At 37.8% G+C, this 14465-nt stretch overlaps 2 protein-coding genes across 4 annotated transcripts in view; one reads left to right on the top strand and one right to left on the bottom strand.

Annotated features, from left to right (window-relative positions):
- Positions 1 to 6135, bottom strand: part of LOC106882896 (transcription initiation factor TFIID subunit 4) — a 22452-nt gene extending 16317 nt beyond the window's left edge. The window contains exon 1 of the mRNA XM_052975137.1: positions 4519 to 6135. Within this exon, the coding sequence (XP_052831097.1) occupies positions 4519 to 6084 (1566 nt within the window). The 5' untranslated portion in view covers positions 6085 to 6135. The remainder of the gene's footprint in view (positions 1 to 4518) is intronic.
- Positions 6136 to 6174: 39 nt separating this feature from the next.
- On the top strand, positions 6175 to 14247 carry LOC106871278 (protein LSM14 homolog B). 3 transcript variants are annotated; one of them, XM_052975138.1, is made up of 10 exons: positions 6175 to 6511; positions 8436 to 8605; positions 8696 to 8885; positions 9377 to 9457; positions 9829 to 10032; positions 10117 to 10281; positions 10705 to 10870; positions 12019 to 12149; positions 12336 to 12490; positions 12994 to 14247. In XM_052975138.1, exons 1-10 carry the CDS (start codon positions 6388 to 6390, stop codon positions 13015 to 13017), a joined length of 1410 nt encoding a protein of 469 aa, XP_052831098.1. In that variant the 5' UTR covers positions 6175 to 6387; the 3' UTR covers positions 13018 to 14247. The 3 variants fall into 3 exon arrangements, with proteins under 3 accessions (XP_052831098.1, XP_014773127.1, XP_014773128.1); XM_014917641.2 differs by lacking the exon at positions 9377 to 9457; XM_014917642.2 differs by lacking the exon at positions 9377 to 9457 and having other exon boundaries at positions 6176 to 6511; positions 8696 to 8822.
- Positions 14248 to 14465: the final 218 nt, after the last annotated feature.

Here is a 14465-nt window from a genome sequence, read left to right as displayed (position 1 = left end):
CCCCACTAAATCCATGGTTGGTGAAAACAATATAATTGCTTTTCTACATTCTAGAAAATAATCCCTTATATTTATGGCATAATTACAACAATTCCAGTGGATTGTATTTTATATCTGTCTCAAACACTGGGACAGCAGAATGTCAGTCTACCACAACTAACATTTCCATATGATCTGTTACAGGTTACTAACAGCCAAGTGAACCAAGACAAGACATTTTCTCTGCTACTCCAGCCAACTTGATGCTAACTCCACCACCACTACCACACACACATCTTAAAAAGTAATTCCAACTGAATCAAATTAATTTATACAATCTTTTGAACATCTTTAAATTCAAAATAAACTGCTTAATAATGGATTTACAAAGGCAACGACCAATCTTAAAAACAATTGGATTTTACTCACAATGTATTGGAATCTTATATGTATACCATTCTGCCTAAACAATGGATTTACAAATACAATATCCCTGCATTCACTCTCTATTTCCTATCTTATGTAAACTAACTATTGCTTAACCATCCTCTCACACTGTCTCTGATGACGGGATATAATAAATATCCTGGAAACAGCTGTAAGACCTTCTATTTATAAATGTTCTATATTATACACAGCCTTGGTATTTTATCTCATTACGAAAAGTAAATCCTTATATATATGTATACATGTATATATATGTGTGTGTGTGTGTGTGTGCTTGTATGAATCTGTGGTGAGCTGCATTCCACTGGATGATGTCCACCAGTGATAGCTGGGCAGCAATGGGTGACACTTGTTGACATTTCTTGTCAACAAGTCATCTGCAAGCTCTGCACTTTCAAATTCCTCTGGAATTACAAAATCCCTTACTAGTAAAACAGGTAAGGGTGGGTGACAGAAAAACCCTAACCATAAAAATCCTGCCTCAAATCCTGTCCCCATCTAACCTATTCTAGCATGGAGAAACAGATGTTACACAATCAAATACACACACACTAGAAAGATTTAATTTCAGAGAGTTATTAACTGGTTTATTTTTTGAGCAGTATTCTGCCTGTCTTCATGTTCTGAGTTCAAATTCCACCAAGGTTGACTTTGCCTTTCATCCTTTAGGGGTCAATAAAAAAAGTACCAGTTGAACACTGGGAGAAATACAGTTGAGTTGTCCCGTCCCTTAAAATTTCAGGCTATGGACAAATAGTAGAAAGGATTATTTCTTAAGTTGTAAGGTTCAGGAATGGTCAGTGCCAGAACCCATTAGACCATAAGGGTCACTGCTGAAGAATTCATTGCTAAAGCTTTAACTGCTTGGGAAATTGAACTCCACTCTGCAAAGTTTACAGTATTCTTGCTGCTTGCAGCACATTCCTATGTGGTACCCTACATACAGCTAGCAAGACAGAGCTGTTTTCAATTGTAGGGGAAAGCTGATTGTTGGTGAGGAGCTATGAACCCCTGATTCTGTAGATGAAAGTCTGTCACACTATCAATCAGTCCTGCAGTCGGTAATTCTCCAGATTTGGGGGAAACAAAGGGTGATGATGATGAGGGGGAAACTTGGCTGCTATTTCTAGCTAGTTGAGAGACCACAAAGTGGTGTTTTATGGCCAATACTTTGCTACTGCCTTCTTTATATTTTAGCAGAAAAAGCCCAATGATCCTTTTTTCCTACAGACATAATGATAAAGATTGGCAAAGATTTAAACCTATCATCGCCTGTAATATGGCACCAAAGTGCCAATTTTGGGTGCTGACAGTTTTGGTAAACAAAATGAGGGAGATGCTAACCCAGGTAATTTTGTTGCCAAAATTATAAATATTGGAACATCATTACATCAATATTCCAAGAATATTATAGATTAATGCTGTTTTAAAATGCCAATTTTAGAAGTAATCTTTGGGTACTGTCAGTGTACAAGGGACACACACCTTGAAGACCATTTGTCTAGAAGATAGCAGTAAATAACTAAAAATGTATTTAACCCCAGGCCAGCCCTGTTTGAGCAGACTAATGATCAACCTGTAACAAGCTATTCCTTTTAGGAGTCACCAGGAGTTATACTATTTAATGTACCCTTTACTAAGACAGCAGGGTGTAATGTGGGGAACCTAGCTGTTACATTTAGCACGTAAGCAACCATGTAAAGGTACCCTTGTTATTTAAGTCTGGAGGTGGATTACGAAACTGGTAGTCATCTTAGTTCCTCAAAGACTTGAAAACCTGCAGTGTCAGAAGTGTGTGTGTGTGGAGCATGTTAAATGTTCAGTTTGAATCGTAACCAGGAAACTATTTCAGAAGGATCTGATATAGGAGAGCAGAGTATTGAATCAGAAATGGTTATCCGGGGCTGGTCAAAGACAGTGTATTCCTAATACACACCGTTACAGTTCACAGACTTATTTATAGATTAGTCAAAAGATGAAGATGCTGATAAAGAGATCCTCTCATTATCAGCAATATTCTAAGTCACCATTCTAACGAACTTATTGTCTAAGCCGTCCGTTAGTTTGGCTCAGTCACGATTTACCTGGAGCTAATCAATAGCAGCATTCTATCTCAGGTAAACAAAGAAGGAAAATACATATATCTATAAAAACGAAAATGTAACATTTTCAGATTGAAAACAAGAGAGAGAGGAAGAAACAAGTTTGAGAACGGAGAGATTGGAGGAAGAAACCGAAAGAATGGAATAAAAATAACAAAACAACTTTAAGTGATTTGTGATCGTTGTTGAAATCGAGAACGAGGAAATGTAATCGATATGTTTAACCGTTAGGCCACAAGTGTCTTTTTTCCCCCCTTTAGATCCTTTTTCTTCCTAAACTGAGCTTCTATGAATAAAAATTAGCACAGCTCCGTTGCCTACTTTTGATCAAATAAAACACTGAACAGACACACATTTACTAATTAAGAAACAGGTCATATTGGAAGATCAAACAAAGTTAGTTCTGGTAGAATATGTACAAGTGATGGCGGTGGCGTTATATATATATATATATATATATATATATATATATATATTAAATATAAACACACACACACTGAGTGAGAGAGGGGGAGACACCAAAACAAACACTAAACTGAAAAATAAGAAATCAATGTGTATCATTACGAAATTATATTCTAATTCCATGTTTAAATATCAATGCTAAAAATGGTTCACTTCATATATTTGAGAAGCAAACGAAACCCCAGTTTCTAGATGCACACAAACGATCTAATTGAATTATTGTTATTGTTTTTAGCCCCAGGTCAGACGCGATCCAGCAGAGCTATGATCAAAGACATTCCATCCATGAGCATCCCGTTCCTTCAGTAATACGTAAGACTGCATTATCTAATGTGTCCTTTCCGTATTCAAGATAAATTCGGCTGCTGCTTCTAGTAAATTAAACAAACCATATAGTCTTCCTCGTTGGCTCGGTCCCAGTTCGCTGCATGCTATATACACACACACACACACACACTCATGTTTCACACGTCACACTTGCCAATAGTAACTGTTTTCTTGGTAAGTGTCGAGATAGAATGCACCATCCCAACCAAAATTACTACAATCACCACCATAACCACTTTACCAACTTCCAACTTAGGATTTCGTTAATTGTTCTTTCCTAATTAAGAAGAAGAAGAAAAAAAAAACGAAACCAACAAGCGAAAACAAAGACAAACTTTCGTTGTTGGAGTAAATAGGACGATGATATAATAAATCTTAGAAAACTGAGTGTAGATGGGTGAGAATAGAAGTGTTATGGTGGAGTGGTTGAAGAAATCAGTTACATATATGTGTGTGTGTGTGTGTGTGTGTATACATATGGCATGTTAGGGGAGCACCTGCTACATTTAGAACACGTATTGATATACACACACATCGCTGTGAGAGTAAGTGTGTATATACACACTGAAATACGAACTGATGTAGAGAAATAAGTGTTTGCTGTAGTATTTTGATGTTGTTTAACCTGTTTTCTGGCAGTCACACTTTCGGACTTTAATGTCAGACTAAACTTAAAACTTGAATTTACTGTCAAAATACTTCAACATCATTCACAAATAGCAAATAAGAATCTTTCGGAGATAAGAGGTTTCGATCAGAAGTAATAACAATATCAATAATGATGATGATGATAAGTATAAAATCGATCCCGCGAATATGTGAAAAATTTCTCGACTAACATCTGAGGCTGGGTGGAATATTTGAAATGAAGTCAAAAAGATAATTAATAGAGATTGGAAGCGGGAGCAGATCGAGTGGAACTGATGCAGTGGGAGGATGTTCTGGGTCCTGTTTTGATAATAGCATTGGTGTGTGTGTGTGTGTGTGTGTATTGTGTGACGGAACAAGGAACAGTTGCAATTATTGTGTGTATACGCGTATTTGTATGTGTGTGTAACGGAACAACGAATAGCAATAATCTGAACAATAATAATAATCTTCAAAGAGGAGAAGAGCGAAAGATGGAGACGATGAGGGAGACAAATGAGGTGGGGGGGGGGCGATAAAGAAAGCAACAAGTAAACAACTGGTACTTTACCGTTCCTCCTGGTCGTGGGGCGATGTTGATCTGTTGTGATTGTTGTGAAGTATTTATACGAACCGTCCCTACGCGGTTGTTGGTCGTTTTGCCAAGACTTCCAGCATTTACAGTTAGAGCTCGAGATGTGTGGATATTCTGATTGTTCAGAGTTACAATTCTCATTTGGGTGGCATTATTGGTGAGTATTTGAGGTTGAACCATGCTGACCCCTTGAGGTTGGGTTCGTGAAACTGTGATGACATTAGGGTTGACTTGTGGAGACAAGCCCTTCACTATGTGTACGCTCTGCTGTGCTGAAGTGACACGGGCCATCGTGTCTCTAGAACACGTTATCTCTGTTTTGGGTGATGCTGTGGTGATATTACGTGCTGTATCCTTAATAACAAAGTGGCCAGTACTTTGATCGGGTTTCATAATTGGTGTTGAAGTAACTGGTGGAGTCGTAGTGGTTGTAGTTGTAATCTTCTGTCCGCCAGTTTTGTCCTGCCTCTGGTCAATCTGCTCACGGACAGTCATTCGATTAGCAGTTTGCATTGACTTAGTCTGTTGGACAGTCATATGTGGGACCATTAGAGGTTTCCGTTCGGCGGCAATTGTAGCCAGATTATAAATAGCACTGTTTGTTGTTTGGTTAGTTTGGTTAGTGACCACGCCAGAGGTAGCAGTGTTTTTCTGCACAGCTGTTGCCGCTCCATTACTATCTGTCGTTACAACTTGATGCTGGACAGGTTGTGGTTGAGTTGGTCCCAGTGGTCTCGCAATTGGATGTACATAGGGAACATTTGGGTTCGAGTTGTTGGTGTTTGCAACCGACGATGTTTGAGTAATGATTCGAATTGTCTGTGTATTTCCGATTTTGCCGCTGTTGGCTGGGATCTGCACAGTATTTGGAGTGTTAACATTCAGTAGAGACACACCACTTGCTCCTGGTACGGTAGTAGCCCCACAAGCAGGTGACCCAGTGCCAACTACACCACCGGCTCCAGTGCCCGTTACTGTCGCGTTTGTAGGACTCAGGATCGAACTGATGCCGATAATTTGGGTATCCATAGGTGCTTTGGAAATTGGTGCTGTATTTTTGTTCATTTGGGGTCCGCCTGCTGTTACCAAGGGGATGCCCTTCTGTCCTTGACTGACAGCCTGGATAGATGCGAATGGGGCACTGACGGTGGACGAAGCGGGTTGCGATGACGCTGCCACAGTCACGACGGTAGGTGCTGTAGCAGTACCAATTCCGAGATTTGCTCCTACACACGATGTAGCAGTGTTGTTGATGTGATTGGTGCCAGCTCCTCCGATACCAGTTGTATTTCCAGTGCTTTTACTGGCACCACTTCCACCAACATTACTATTGCTAGTAGCACCAGTATTCCCGTTGCTCCCAACACGGTCCGTCGTCGCAGGAGCAGTAATGGGAACAACTACACTGTCCGATACATCCTGCGACGACTCCTTGTGGGTAGGCGAGGCCAGCCTCGACTCTAGACTCCCAACTAAGGCACTTACTTCGTTCTCGTCCACCTCAGACGACAACAATTCCTCGATTGAGTTGGTGGCCGCCATTTCGTTTGCTTCGTCGATGGACGACTAAAGAGCGCATGCGCAGTGACCCGGTTGAACCCTGAGATTTGTGTATAAAAGACATCGAGCGCCACCTTGCGGAGAGTACAGTGTTACATTGTCGCCATCTTGAGAGATTTTTAGTTGGGGAGAAGAAGGAAAGTCGAAGGAGCTGCGCTCGCTCTCTCTCTCTACCATCAACCCCACTGGACACAGGTCGACCTTCTCACGATACTATTGTCCTCCAGAGACAGGCAGAGTAATTTTTGTTGGCACCGAATTGCAATAGGAAAGCGTGAGTGAACCATGAGTGGAGGAGGTATTCCGTATCTGGGCAGCAAGATAAGCCTCATCTCCAAGGCTGAGATACGTTACGAAGGCATTCTCTATACTATCGACCCACATGAATCCACTGTTGCTCTTGCCAAAGGTAACAAAAACCTATTTCTTTACTCTACACTTCATTTTTAACACCCATTTAAACATTCAAACCCGAAATCCTCGCCATCACCTCCAACTGTTATTTTTTTATTTCTTTGGCGCCGTAAGGAATGCTTTCCCCTTTTTTCTAATTTTACTTTGTTATTTATGTTTAGCTTCACTTCCGCGTTATACATGTGTGGCCAAATTAACCTTCCACTTTCCCCTATTTTGCATGTGGAGTGGCCAGGAAATTAAACATCCCGCGTTATAAATGTGGAGTAAGAAATTAAACCTCCATTTTACCGCGTTATACATGTGTGGTGGTGGTGGTCAGGCATTTTCACCTCCACTTTACCGCGTTATATATATATATATATATATATGTGCGTGTGTGGTGCTTGCACCTCTACTTTACCACCTTATACATGGGTGTGTGGTGCTTGTTAAATATTTGACTCCCATGTAATACATGTGGGGGTAAGAAATGAACCCCCCCCACACACACGTGTGTGTGATGGTTAAACAGTCTGTCTCCCCGTTAGACATCTCTGGTTGGTATTGAAAATAAACCCCTGCTTTCACCGCATTTTACTTGTGTGGTTTTCGTAATGAAGAAAACGGCTTCAGTTTATCTTACTTTTCCTCAGTAAAATACCTCCACTTGAATGGTGGATATTCCCCTTGTTTTGGAACGTTTGTCTCTTGTCAATAAACTCTTAAAGACCAGCCTATGTCGTATTTTCACTGCCACCCTTTTTAAAAATACTTTTTTTTTTTTATTAAAGACAGTTACCTCAATTTCTTCAGCTTACCGAACTTTTAAAACTGAAAAAAAAAAAAAAAGACCTCGCAATATCTGTTTTTATATCTTCTGTAGTTTTAACCTGAAGTGAGAAGCTAGTATAAATGTCTAATTTTTATTTAAAAGGCAATACTTTATAAAGCAGCAAAAAAAGTGAGGTTTGAGTCATTTAAATAATAGTATATTTGTCTATTATTCCCAGCAACAAAACCGCTATTCACATAGTGAAAGTGTCCTCGTTCTTCCCGTCTTGTTGACATGTTCTATTCATAAAACGTTGACATGTCATCCAACTATTTATTATTATTGCAGTGTTCCTCTTTTGCTTTCAATACGACCATGACTAAGCTTAATTGAGCTATTTCACTAAACCAAGACCATGTTTCGTACTTTGCACGTCACTTCTAGAATTTCCATTTCTGTAACGAAAAAAGAAAAAAAATGGAAATAAAATATAATTAAAAATACGAGAGTTGTTTTTATGACATATCAGCTGTCTCTCTCTTTCTCTCTCACTGTCCATTTGCAGTATTTGATTGTCCACGTATGCTGGTTGTATATACATTGACCAATGCATAAAAACTCGTGTCTCAGCCGAGATTTCAGAGGCTGGCAAAGTGTTATTTTCGTCAAATTTCCTAATAATTGTTTATTTAATTCCCCCGCCATTTTTACTTGTTTTATATTGCTTTTTAAATTAGACTACAACCAAGATTATTTGTCGTTAATTTAGCCGACAACAACTTGCAGGTATTTTATTTGCAAGGTAAAGGAACCTATCTTCCACATTAAGAACGTTCCAGGTCGCTTAAAATGTTTCACTTATTTACATTGTGAAAATGCCCTTCTCGTTGCCTCCTTTAAATAGGCCTTTTTCCTGCGCTTTTAGTTCATAAAAATAATTTCGATATACTAATTTAGTATTACATTAAACGCCGGTCTTTGTTTTTAAATGAACCTGTGTGTGTATATAATATATACACGTATTTAGTTGGCACCTGTCCAAAAAGCTTTTAAATGTTGACATTTTATGGCGCTTAAATGTAAAAATGTTTATATTCTCCCAGTTTCATTTCTACGATTTTAATTTTTAAACATTGGGTTTTTTAAAAAAAATTTTATTAAACAGTAAGATCTTTTGGTACTGAAGATCGTCCTACTGACCGTCCTGTTGCCCCAAGAGATGAAGTTTTTGAATATATAATATTCAGAGGTAGTGACATTAAAGACATCCATGTCTGTCAACCTCCGAAGCCACAGCCTTTGCAAGGACTACCGCAAGACCCTGCTATTGTGAAGGTAGGTAGTTTTACCATGACCTTTCTTTTAAATTCCTATATTGCCATTTCAATTGATAATACAGTAATCTCGAAATATTTCTCTTCCCAGTCATCCCAGCCAGTGACAACAACTTCGTCTTATCCTCAACAACAGCAGCAGCAGCAGCAACAGCAGCCACAACATACTTACAGCGGTCAATCTTATCAACCTTTTGGAGGAGCTCAGCTTTATGGCGGTCAGTATCTCCATTCTGGTGGCCAGCATTCCTATCACGGTTCTGGCCAATTTTCTCTTCCAGGTAACGCCTCTTGTGAATGTCTTTCATTATATGCTTAGCTTACTGGAGGAATATGAACAACTGCTGTATTACAAAAAGCAGGCCTTATAACATAAAAACTAAGGTGTAGCAACTAATTTTTTTTTTTTTTTGCAGTGTGTTCTAATTAACTGGAGGGTATCCTATCAAACTAAATTGCTTTTAAATTACTGATGCTGGTTTCCTAGTGGAGCAATTAAGACCCTGCAAAAGTCTTTCTTGGACCAGTTTCCATTGAGCTGATCCACTTTGAAGAGTTTTCCCCATTACTCTTTAGATTTGCATCTTTCACTGATTTTTATAATTAGTTAATTGTATAATTTTCTAATCAGCTAAATATTTAAATTCCATTTATTTTCAAAACTTTTCTCCTCTCTTGCTAAAATTGTAACATTCTGATTTTACTGAATTTTTCTTGATATTGTTTTTGAAACCCCCAATTGGATTTGAACCTGAATGTTGGCTTTTGTCAGGTTCCTTTATTCGCAGTTATGCCCGTCATACGACTCGGGACCAAGGCATTCAAGTAGATCCCCAGCAAATTAGGAAATCTGGTAAATTGAAGCATTTAGAATCTCACATCACTAATCTTGCCTAACTTCTAATCAGTGTGCAGGTGACACACAGGTGAACGACCATGGGAAAAGCCAGTTCTACCAGATTCAGTTGGTCTTTTTTTGTAACTTCTAACCATTGTCCCCTTTCAGTATGAATTTCTTAAATCTTTAACACGACCTACTAAAATGGTTGACTAAATTTATTTTTTAAAATCTTAGATGACATATAACATGCATTCTAATGTTCAAATATTAACCATTTTTATTTTTATTACATTTTTGAATTTTAATATCTAATCCAACTTTTGGCTTTTGTAAAAGTTCCTGGCTTGAATGGTGCTTGAGTTTGAAATTTTTTTTTTTTATAGTTTCTCGTGGTCCTACCCCACCCGTTGGGCGCAAATCCCCGACAACTGATCAAGGAACTCAGATCAATGTGGATGATAAGATGCAGCATCACCAGCAGCAGCAGCAGATGTCTCCCACAGATCGTCGAGATAAACGCTACAATAATCAGAAAGATCAGCAGGCAAACCGGACCACAACATTCACTCGTGGACGAGGGGGTAGAGGTAATGCTGTCCATTATATTGTAATCCCCCCCCCTTTGTTCTTTGTCTTTGAAATGTTCTGATGTACATAATGTTTTTTGATAGGGGTTCCAAGAGGCCGACCCCGAGGAATGTCTCGAGGTATGCCAAGAGGCAGAGGGAACTCCAGACAACCTTCAGAACCTCTCAAATTTGAGAATGACTACGATTTTGAGAGTGCCAATGCTGAATTTGAAGAAGTAGAAAAGGAACTAAAGAAGTTAACACTGAGTAAGTAGAATTATTGTTGGGTCCTTTTTTTTTTGTAATGCGGTGGGTTATTATTGTTGGGGTTAATAGTCATTTAAGTATGAACTTGCCTTACCCACTCTGTCCAATCTTCAGAACTACTTATGTTCACCTTCCATTTAACTTATTGGTTTTAGGAAGGGCATCTAGCCATAGAAACTGCCAAAGCTGATACTGGAATTTGGCACAGTCCTGACTTGTCAAACTGTGCAACCCATGCCAGCTTGGAAAGGTCATTAAAGGATACTTTTAGGCACATTGACTTGTTCTTGGATGTTGTCTTTTATGAAATTAAATTACTGAATCTGCCTGATTTTCTTGCCTCATCCCTCTCACCCCAAATGTTATTGTGCACTTGCTGCCCTGACTGAGTTTGCTTATGTCTTAACTTTGAAATCTTTTCAGATGAAAAGAATCCCACTCCTATTGTGAATGGAGAAAAACCAGAAACTGAAGAGGAACCAGAAGTTCCAAAGAAAGATGTGAAGAAGGATGAAGAAACGGTGTATTATGATAAAACTAAATCTTTCTTTGATAACATCAGCTGTGAGGCAACTGAGCGTGAACATGGGTAAAGAGATTTTCTAGTTTACATCATAATGATCTTCTATTTTGCTGTTTGCCAATATATTCTATGATTGCAGGAATAATTCTGTTTAACCTTTGTCAGCTCTTGTACCAAAATTTGAAGAGGTTTGCTTTATTTAGCATCTCTTTAAATTAGAAACTGAGCTTTGTAACGACATTTTTGAATTTAGAGATTTTAGTCAAGAATTTTCCTTAACTATGGAATACAGCTAAAGCTTAGGACTATATAAAATATACTTTGAAATGTTTTTACGATAAAATGTTTACCAGGGTGGTAATGTATGTCAGTTGGACATGAATTTTGTCCAAATCCAATGATTGGATACATTTTGATATTGGAATATATTTTTAGTGTTGAAACAAGTTATGAAAGTTACGCAACTTCCTAATTTTTATTTTCTGAATAAAATTAGATTTTTAAAGCCTTTTGAAAATCCTGCAGATATTTTCCTTCCAATATGGACTTCCAAATTTTCAATATTAAATTGAACCTAGCCTTTTTTTTTCTTTTTTTTAGTCTTCACTCATTAAGAAATGATTAATGATTTTTAAATGTCTTGTAGGCCTTCGACCCTTTATCGTTTGGATTTACTGTCAAATCAAATACTTATTCACATTGATTTCAATTATGCATGACATTGTAACTTTTGAGATTTTCATGCAATCATGTTTTTAGGACATTGTTGCATAGGTGTAGGATTCCAGATTTTGACAATTTAAGTATAGAACAGGTAAAATATTTGGGCTGGTTATGGCTGGCTTAAATGCTAAAGGGTTAAATTTGTTCCAGGCAAGATGTTCATTTGTAAATGGGCCGTAAGCACTTTTGAAAGTCAACACAAAGAATTATATATTTGGCACTTTATTTCAGCATCAACTTGGTCCCTGCCTGTTTAATTTTCTTAATTTTTAATTTGAACATATTCAGAATCTGCCAATTAAAGTATAATTAGAATATCGACAAACGTTTGCAACTAATTTCTCTCACCTTATCAGATTGTGAATTGGTTCAAACTTGTTTTAAAACTACATTAAATGCTAATTTGTGCAAATTATGAAGACAATTTGTAATTTGAAGCTGATATTAATTATTAAACAAGGTTTTTTTTTTTTTTTTTCTCTCTCTCCCAGTCGTGTAAATAGAACAAGTTGGCGAGAAGAACGGAAACTGAATGCAGAAACTTTTGGAGTGTCAGAACGTTATCGTGGTAGGGGCAGAGGCATGAGAGGTCGAGGTGGTTTCCGAGGTCGAAGGGGGAGAGGTAAATATCTTTTTTTGCCCAGTGGCTTTTTAAGCCTCTTAATAATTCACTGTATCTGTGCAGACTGATTGATTGATTGGCTGTGTGTGTTTCTCTTTGGTTTCTTTTTAAAAACCCCCATAGACTGTAATAACTATTTCAATGTCTGTTGCCAGCATTAAGATGAAAAATATTTTTTTGTTTCAGCTCCTTTTTATCCATCAGGTAGAGGAATGAACCGTGGTAATTACAGAGGAAACTTCCGACGAAATTCCGGAAATACTGGTTGGGGTGATTCTAGTTGGGCAGATAACCAACACAATGAAGCAAACAACGTAAATGGTGAAAAAGCTCTGAACAAGGTACGGGGTTTTCTCATTCCTCTCCCCCCTTTTTTCCTGTTGATGACTTTTAGCTGAATTGATGCTGCAGACTTTTGTGATTCAGTTCAGAATATCATGGACCATTTTCAGTTTAATTCTTAGTATTGTCAACCTGGAGCTGACCAGGTCTCACTTGAAATTGATTTTTATAGGATAAAATTATGGAAATATTTGCTAAAATGACTTAGGATTTTGGTCGTTTGGTTTGTGGTTAACATTTGTACAAAAATATTCAACTCGTTGGTTAAATGCTTAACCAATGCTTTGCAGTTGCTGAGAAATATAGGAAAATGTCTTGATTGCATAAAATTCTTTGGAGTTGGGCAACACTTAATGCTTGCCTTACTACAATTGCCGGGGTGAGGTAATATTTTGATATCATTCACTGCTTTGTGATTATTTGTGTCATAGTTTTTTTTTTTGTAAACTTAATGACCAGAAAATGATGAGTCAAATTAATGTATATATTTTTTGTTTTACAGAGGCCCATTGCTGTTTTCACCTAATCATCTCAATACTGAAAAAACAACAACAAAAAAAAGCATCGGACATCGAAGTAGTCAGATTTTGAAACCTTTCCAACTCATTGCTGCCATTTTTGTTTGGAACGGAAGCAGGGAAGCAACCAGTTAACTACCTTGTCTGGCTCTGTCCAGGAAGAGAGGAGCTAACAGATGGGGACAGAACTACTGACAGCTTGCCATTGACAGGTGCAATAAATCCAGTCACAACAGATTTACTTAAAATATATATTTATATATACAGAATCTACATGTATATATAACCCCTGACCCTAAATTTTTTTACCTCCTGAAAACACCTGCAAAAAATATTTAAAAGAAACATTACAGGAAAATACCTGCTAGTAGAAAGTTGTGTAAATAGAACAGCCACTTTGTGTTGTTAGCAGGCAAACAGCGACCAGGATTGAAAACTTAAAAGCCCAAATCTCATGGTTGGATGGTATTTAGAAAGGGCTCATTGCTTGTCTCCCCCTTGTCCTCAAACCCTCTCATCATCAGACTATTTAAGGTTCTGATAATATTGTTGGGACATTGTCCAGAGGGTAGTTAAATGTAGCTTATTTTATTTTATTTTATTGGGGCTTTTTTTTTATTTTTTTTTTTATTTCATGGACTTTTTTTTGGGGTTTCTTTGTGTTTGCTTCCTAAAAACCCTGGCAGTAGAATCAGTGCTTTATTTGTGTAAAGCAGGGAAAACTAAGGATGTGCTATATCAATATTATTAAAGAGTTTAGTGTTATTTTAATTGAATTTCTTCCGGAAATGACTGTATTCCCTGCTTTCATTTTTTATGAAAGTTGAATAAGCAGAGGTAGTGGCCATGCTACATCTAACTGCCTTTGAAGTGCAACTCTTATATTTCAACGTACAAACCATCTGGGGAAGGGATTGATTTTTCTTTAACTCCAGCTACCAAGTTGGTGGCAGTTTTTGAGGACCTGTTGAGGGTTGAGAATAATTTAAAGGCTCAAAATGACTGACTTCGTAAAGGTATGGATGGAAATTTACTAGAAAGAGGAATAAGCCATTCTCTTAAGGTTCCTGGGACAAAGTAGTTGCTAATGACCAAAAACTGTTGGCATCTCAGAACTGACCAGTTTAGTCAGTTTGGCAGGACTGGGGAGGGGGGAAAACAACTTTACCTACCAAACACTCCAATGTTAAGATACTACACAACTCCTCCTCCTCTAATTAAAAGACATTTGCAGAATACTTTATTTGTTTGTTCTTTATTATTATTGATACCTTTTTTCTTTACAGGTTGTTAAAGTAAGATATTGGCTGGGTTTTCTCACCTGCACACTGACCCTTTTAAGTTTTGTTTTCTGATTATGAATGCAAGGGGCCACCAATCCCCACCCACTTCATATTTTATAATTAACTTTACTTCCGTATTGGTTCTAAAGGCTAGTTTTTAACCCAACACCTGG

Source organism: Octopus bimaculoides, chromosome 20, assembly GCF_001194135.2.
Source record: "Octopus bimaculoides isolate UCB-OBI-ISO-001 chromosome 20, ASM119413v2, whole genome shotgun sequence".
In the NCBI taxonomy this organism is placed as follows: Eukaryota; Metazoa; Mollusca; class Cephalopoda; order Octopoda; family Octopodidae; genus Octopus; species Octopus bimaculoides.
Note: the sequence above shows the minus strand (reverse complement) of the source record. Positions and strands in the feature narration are given on the sequence as shown.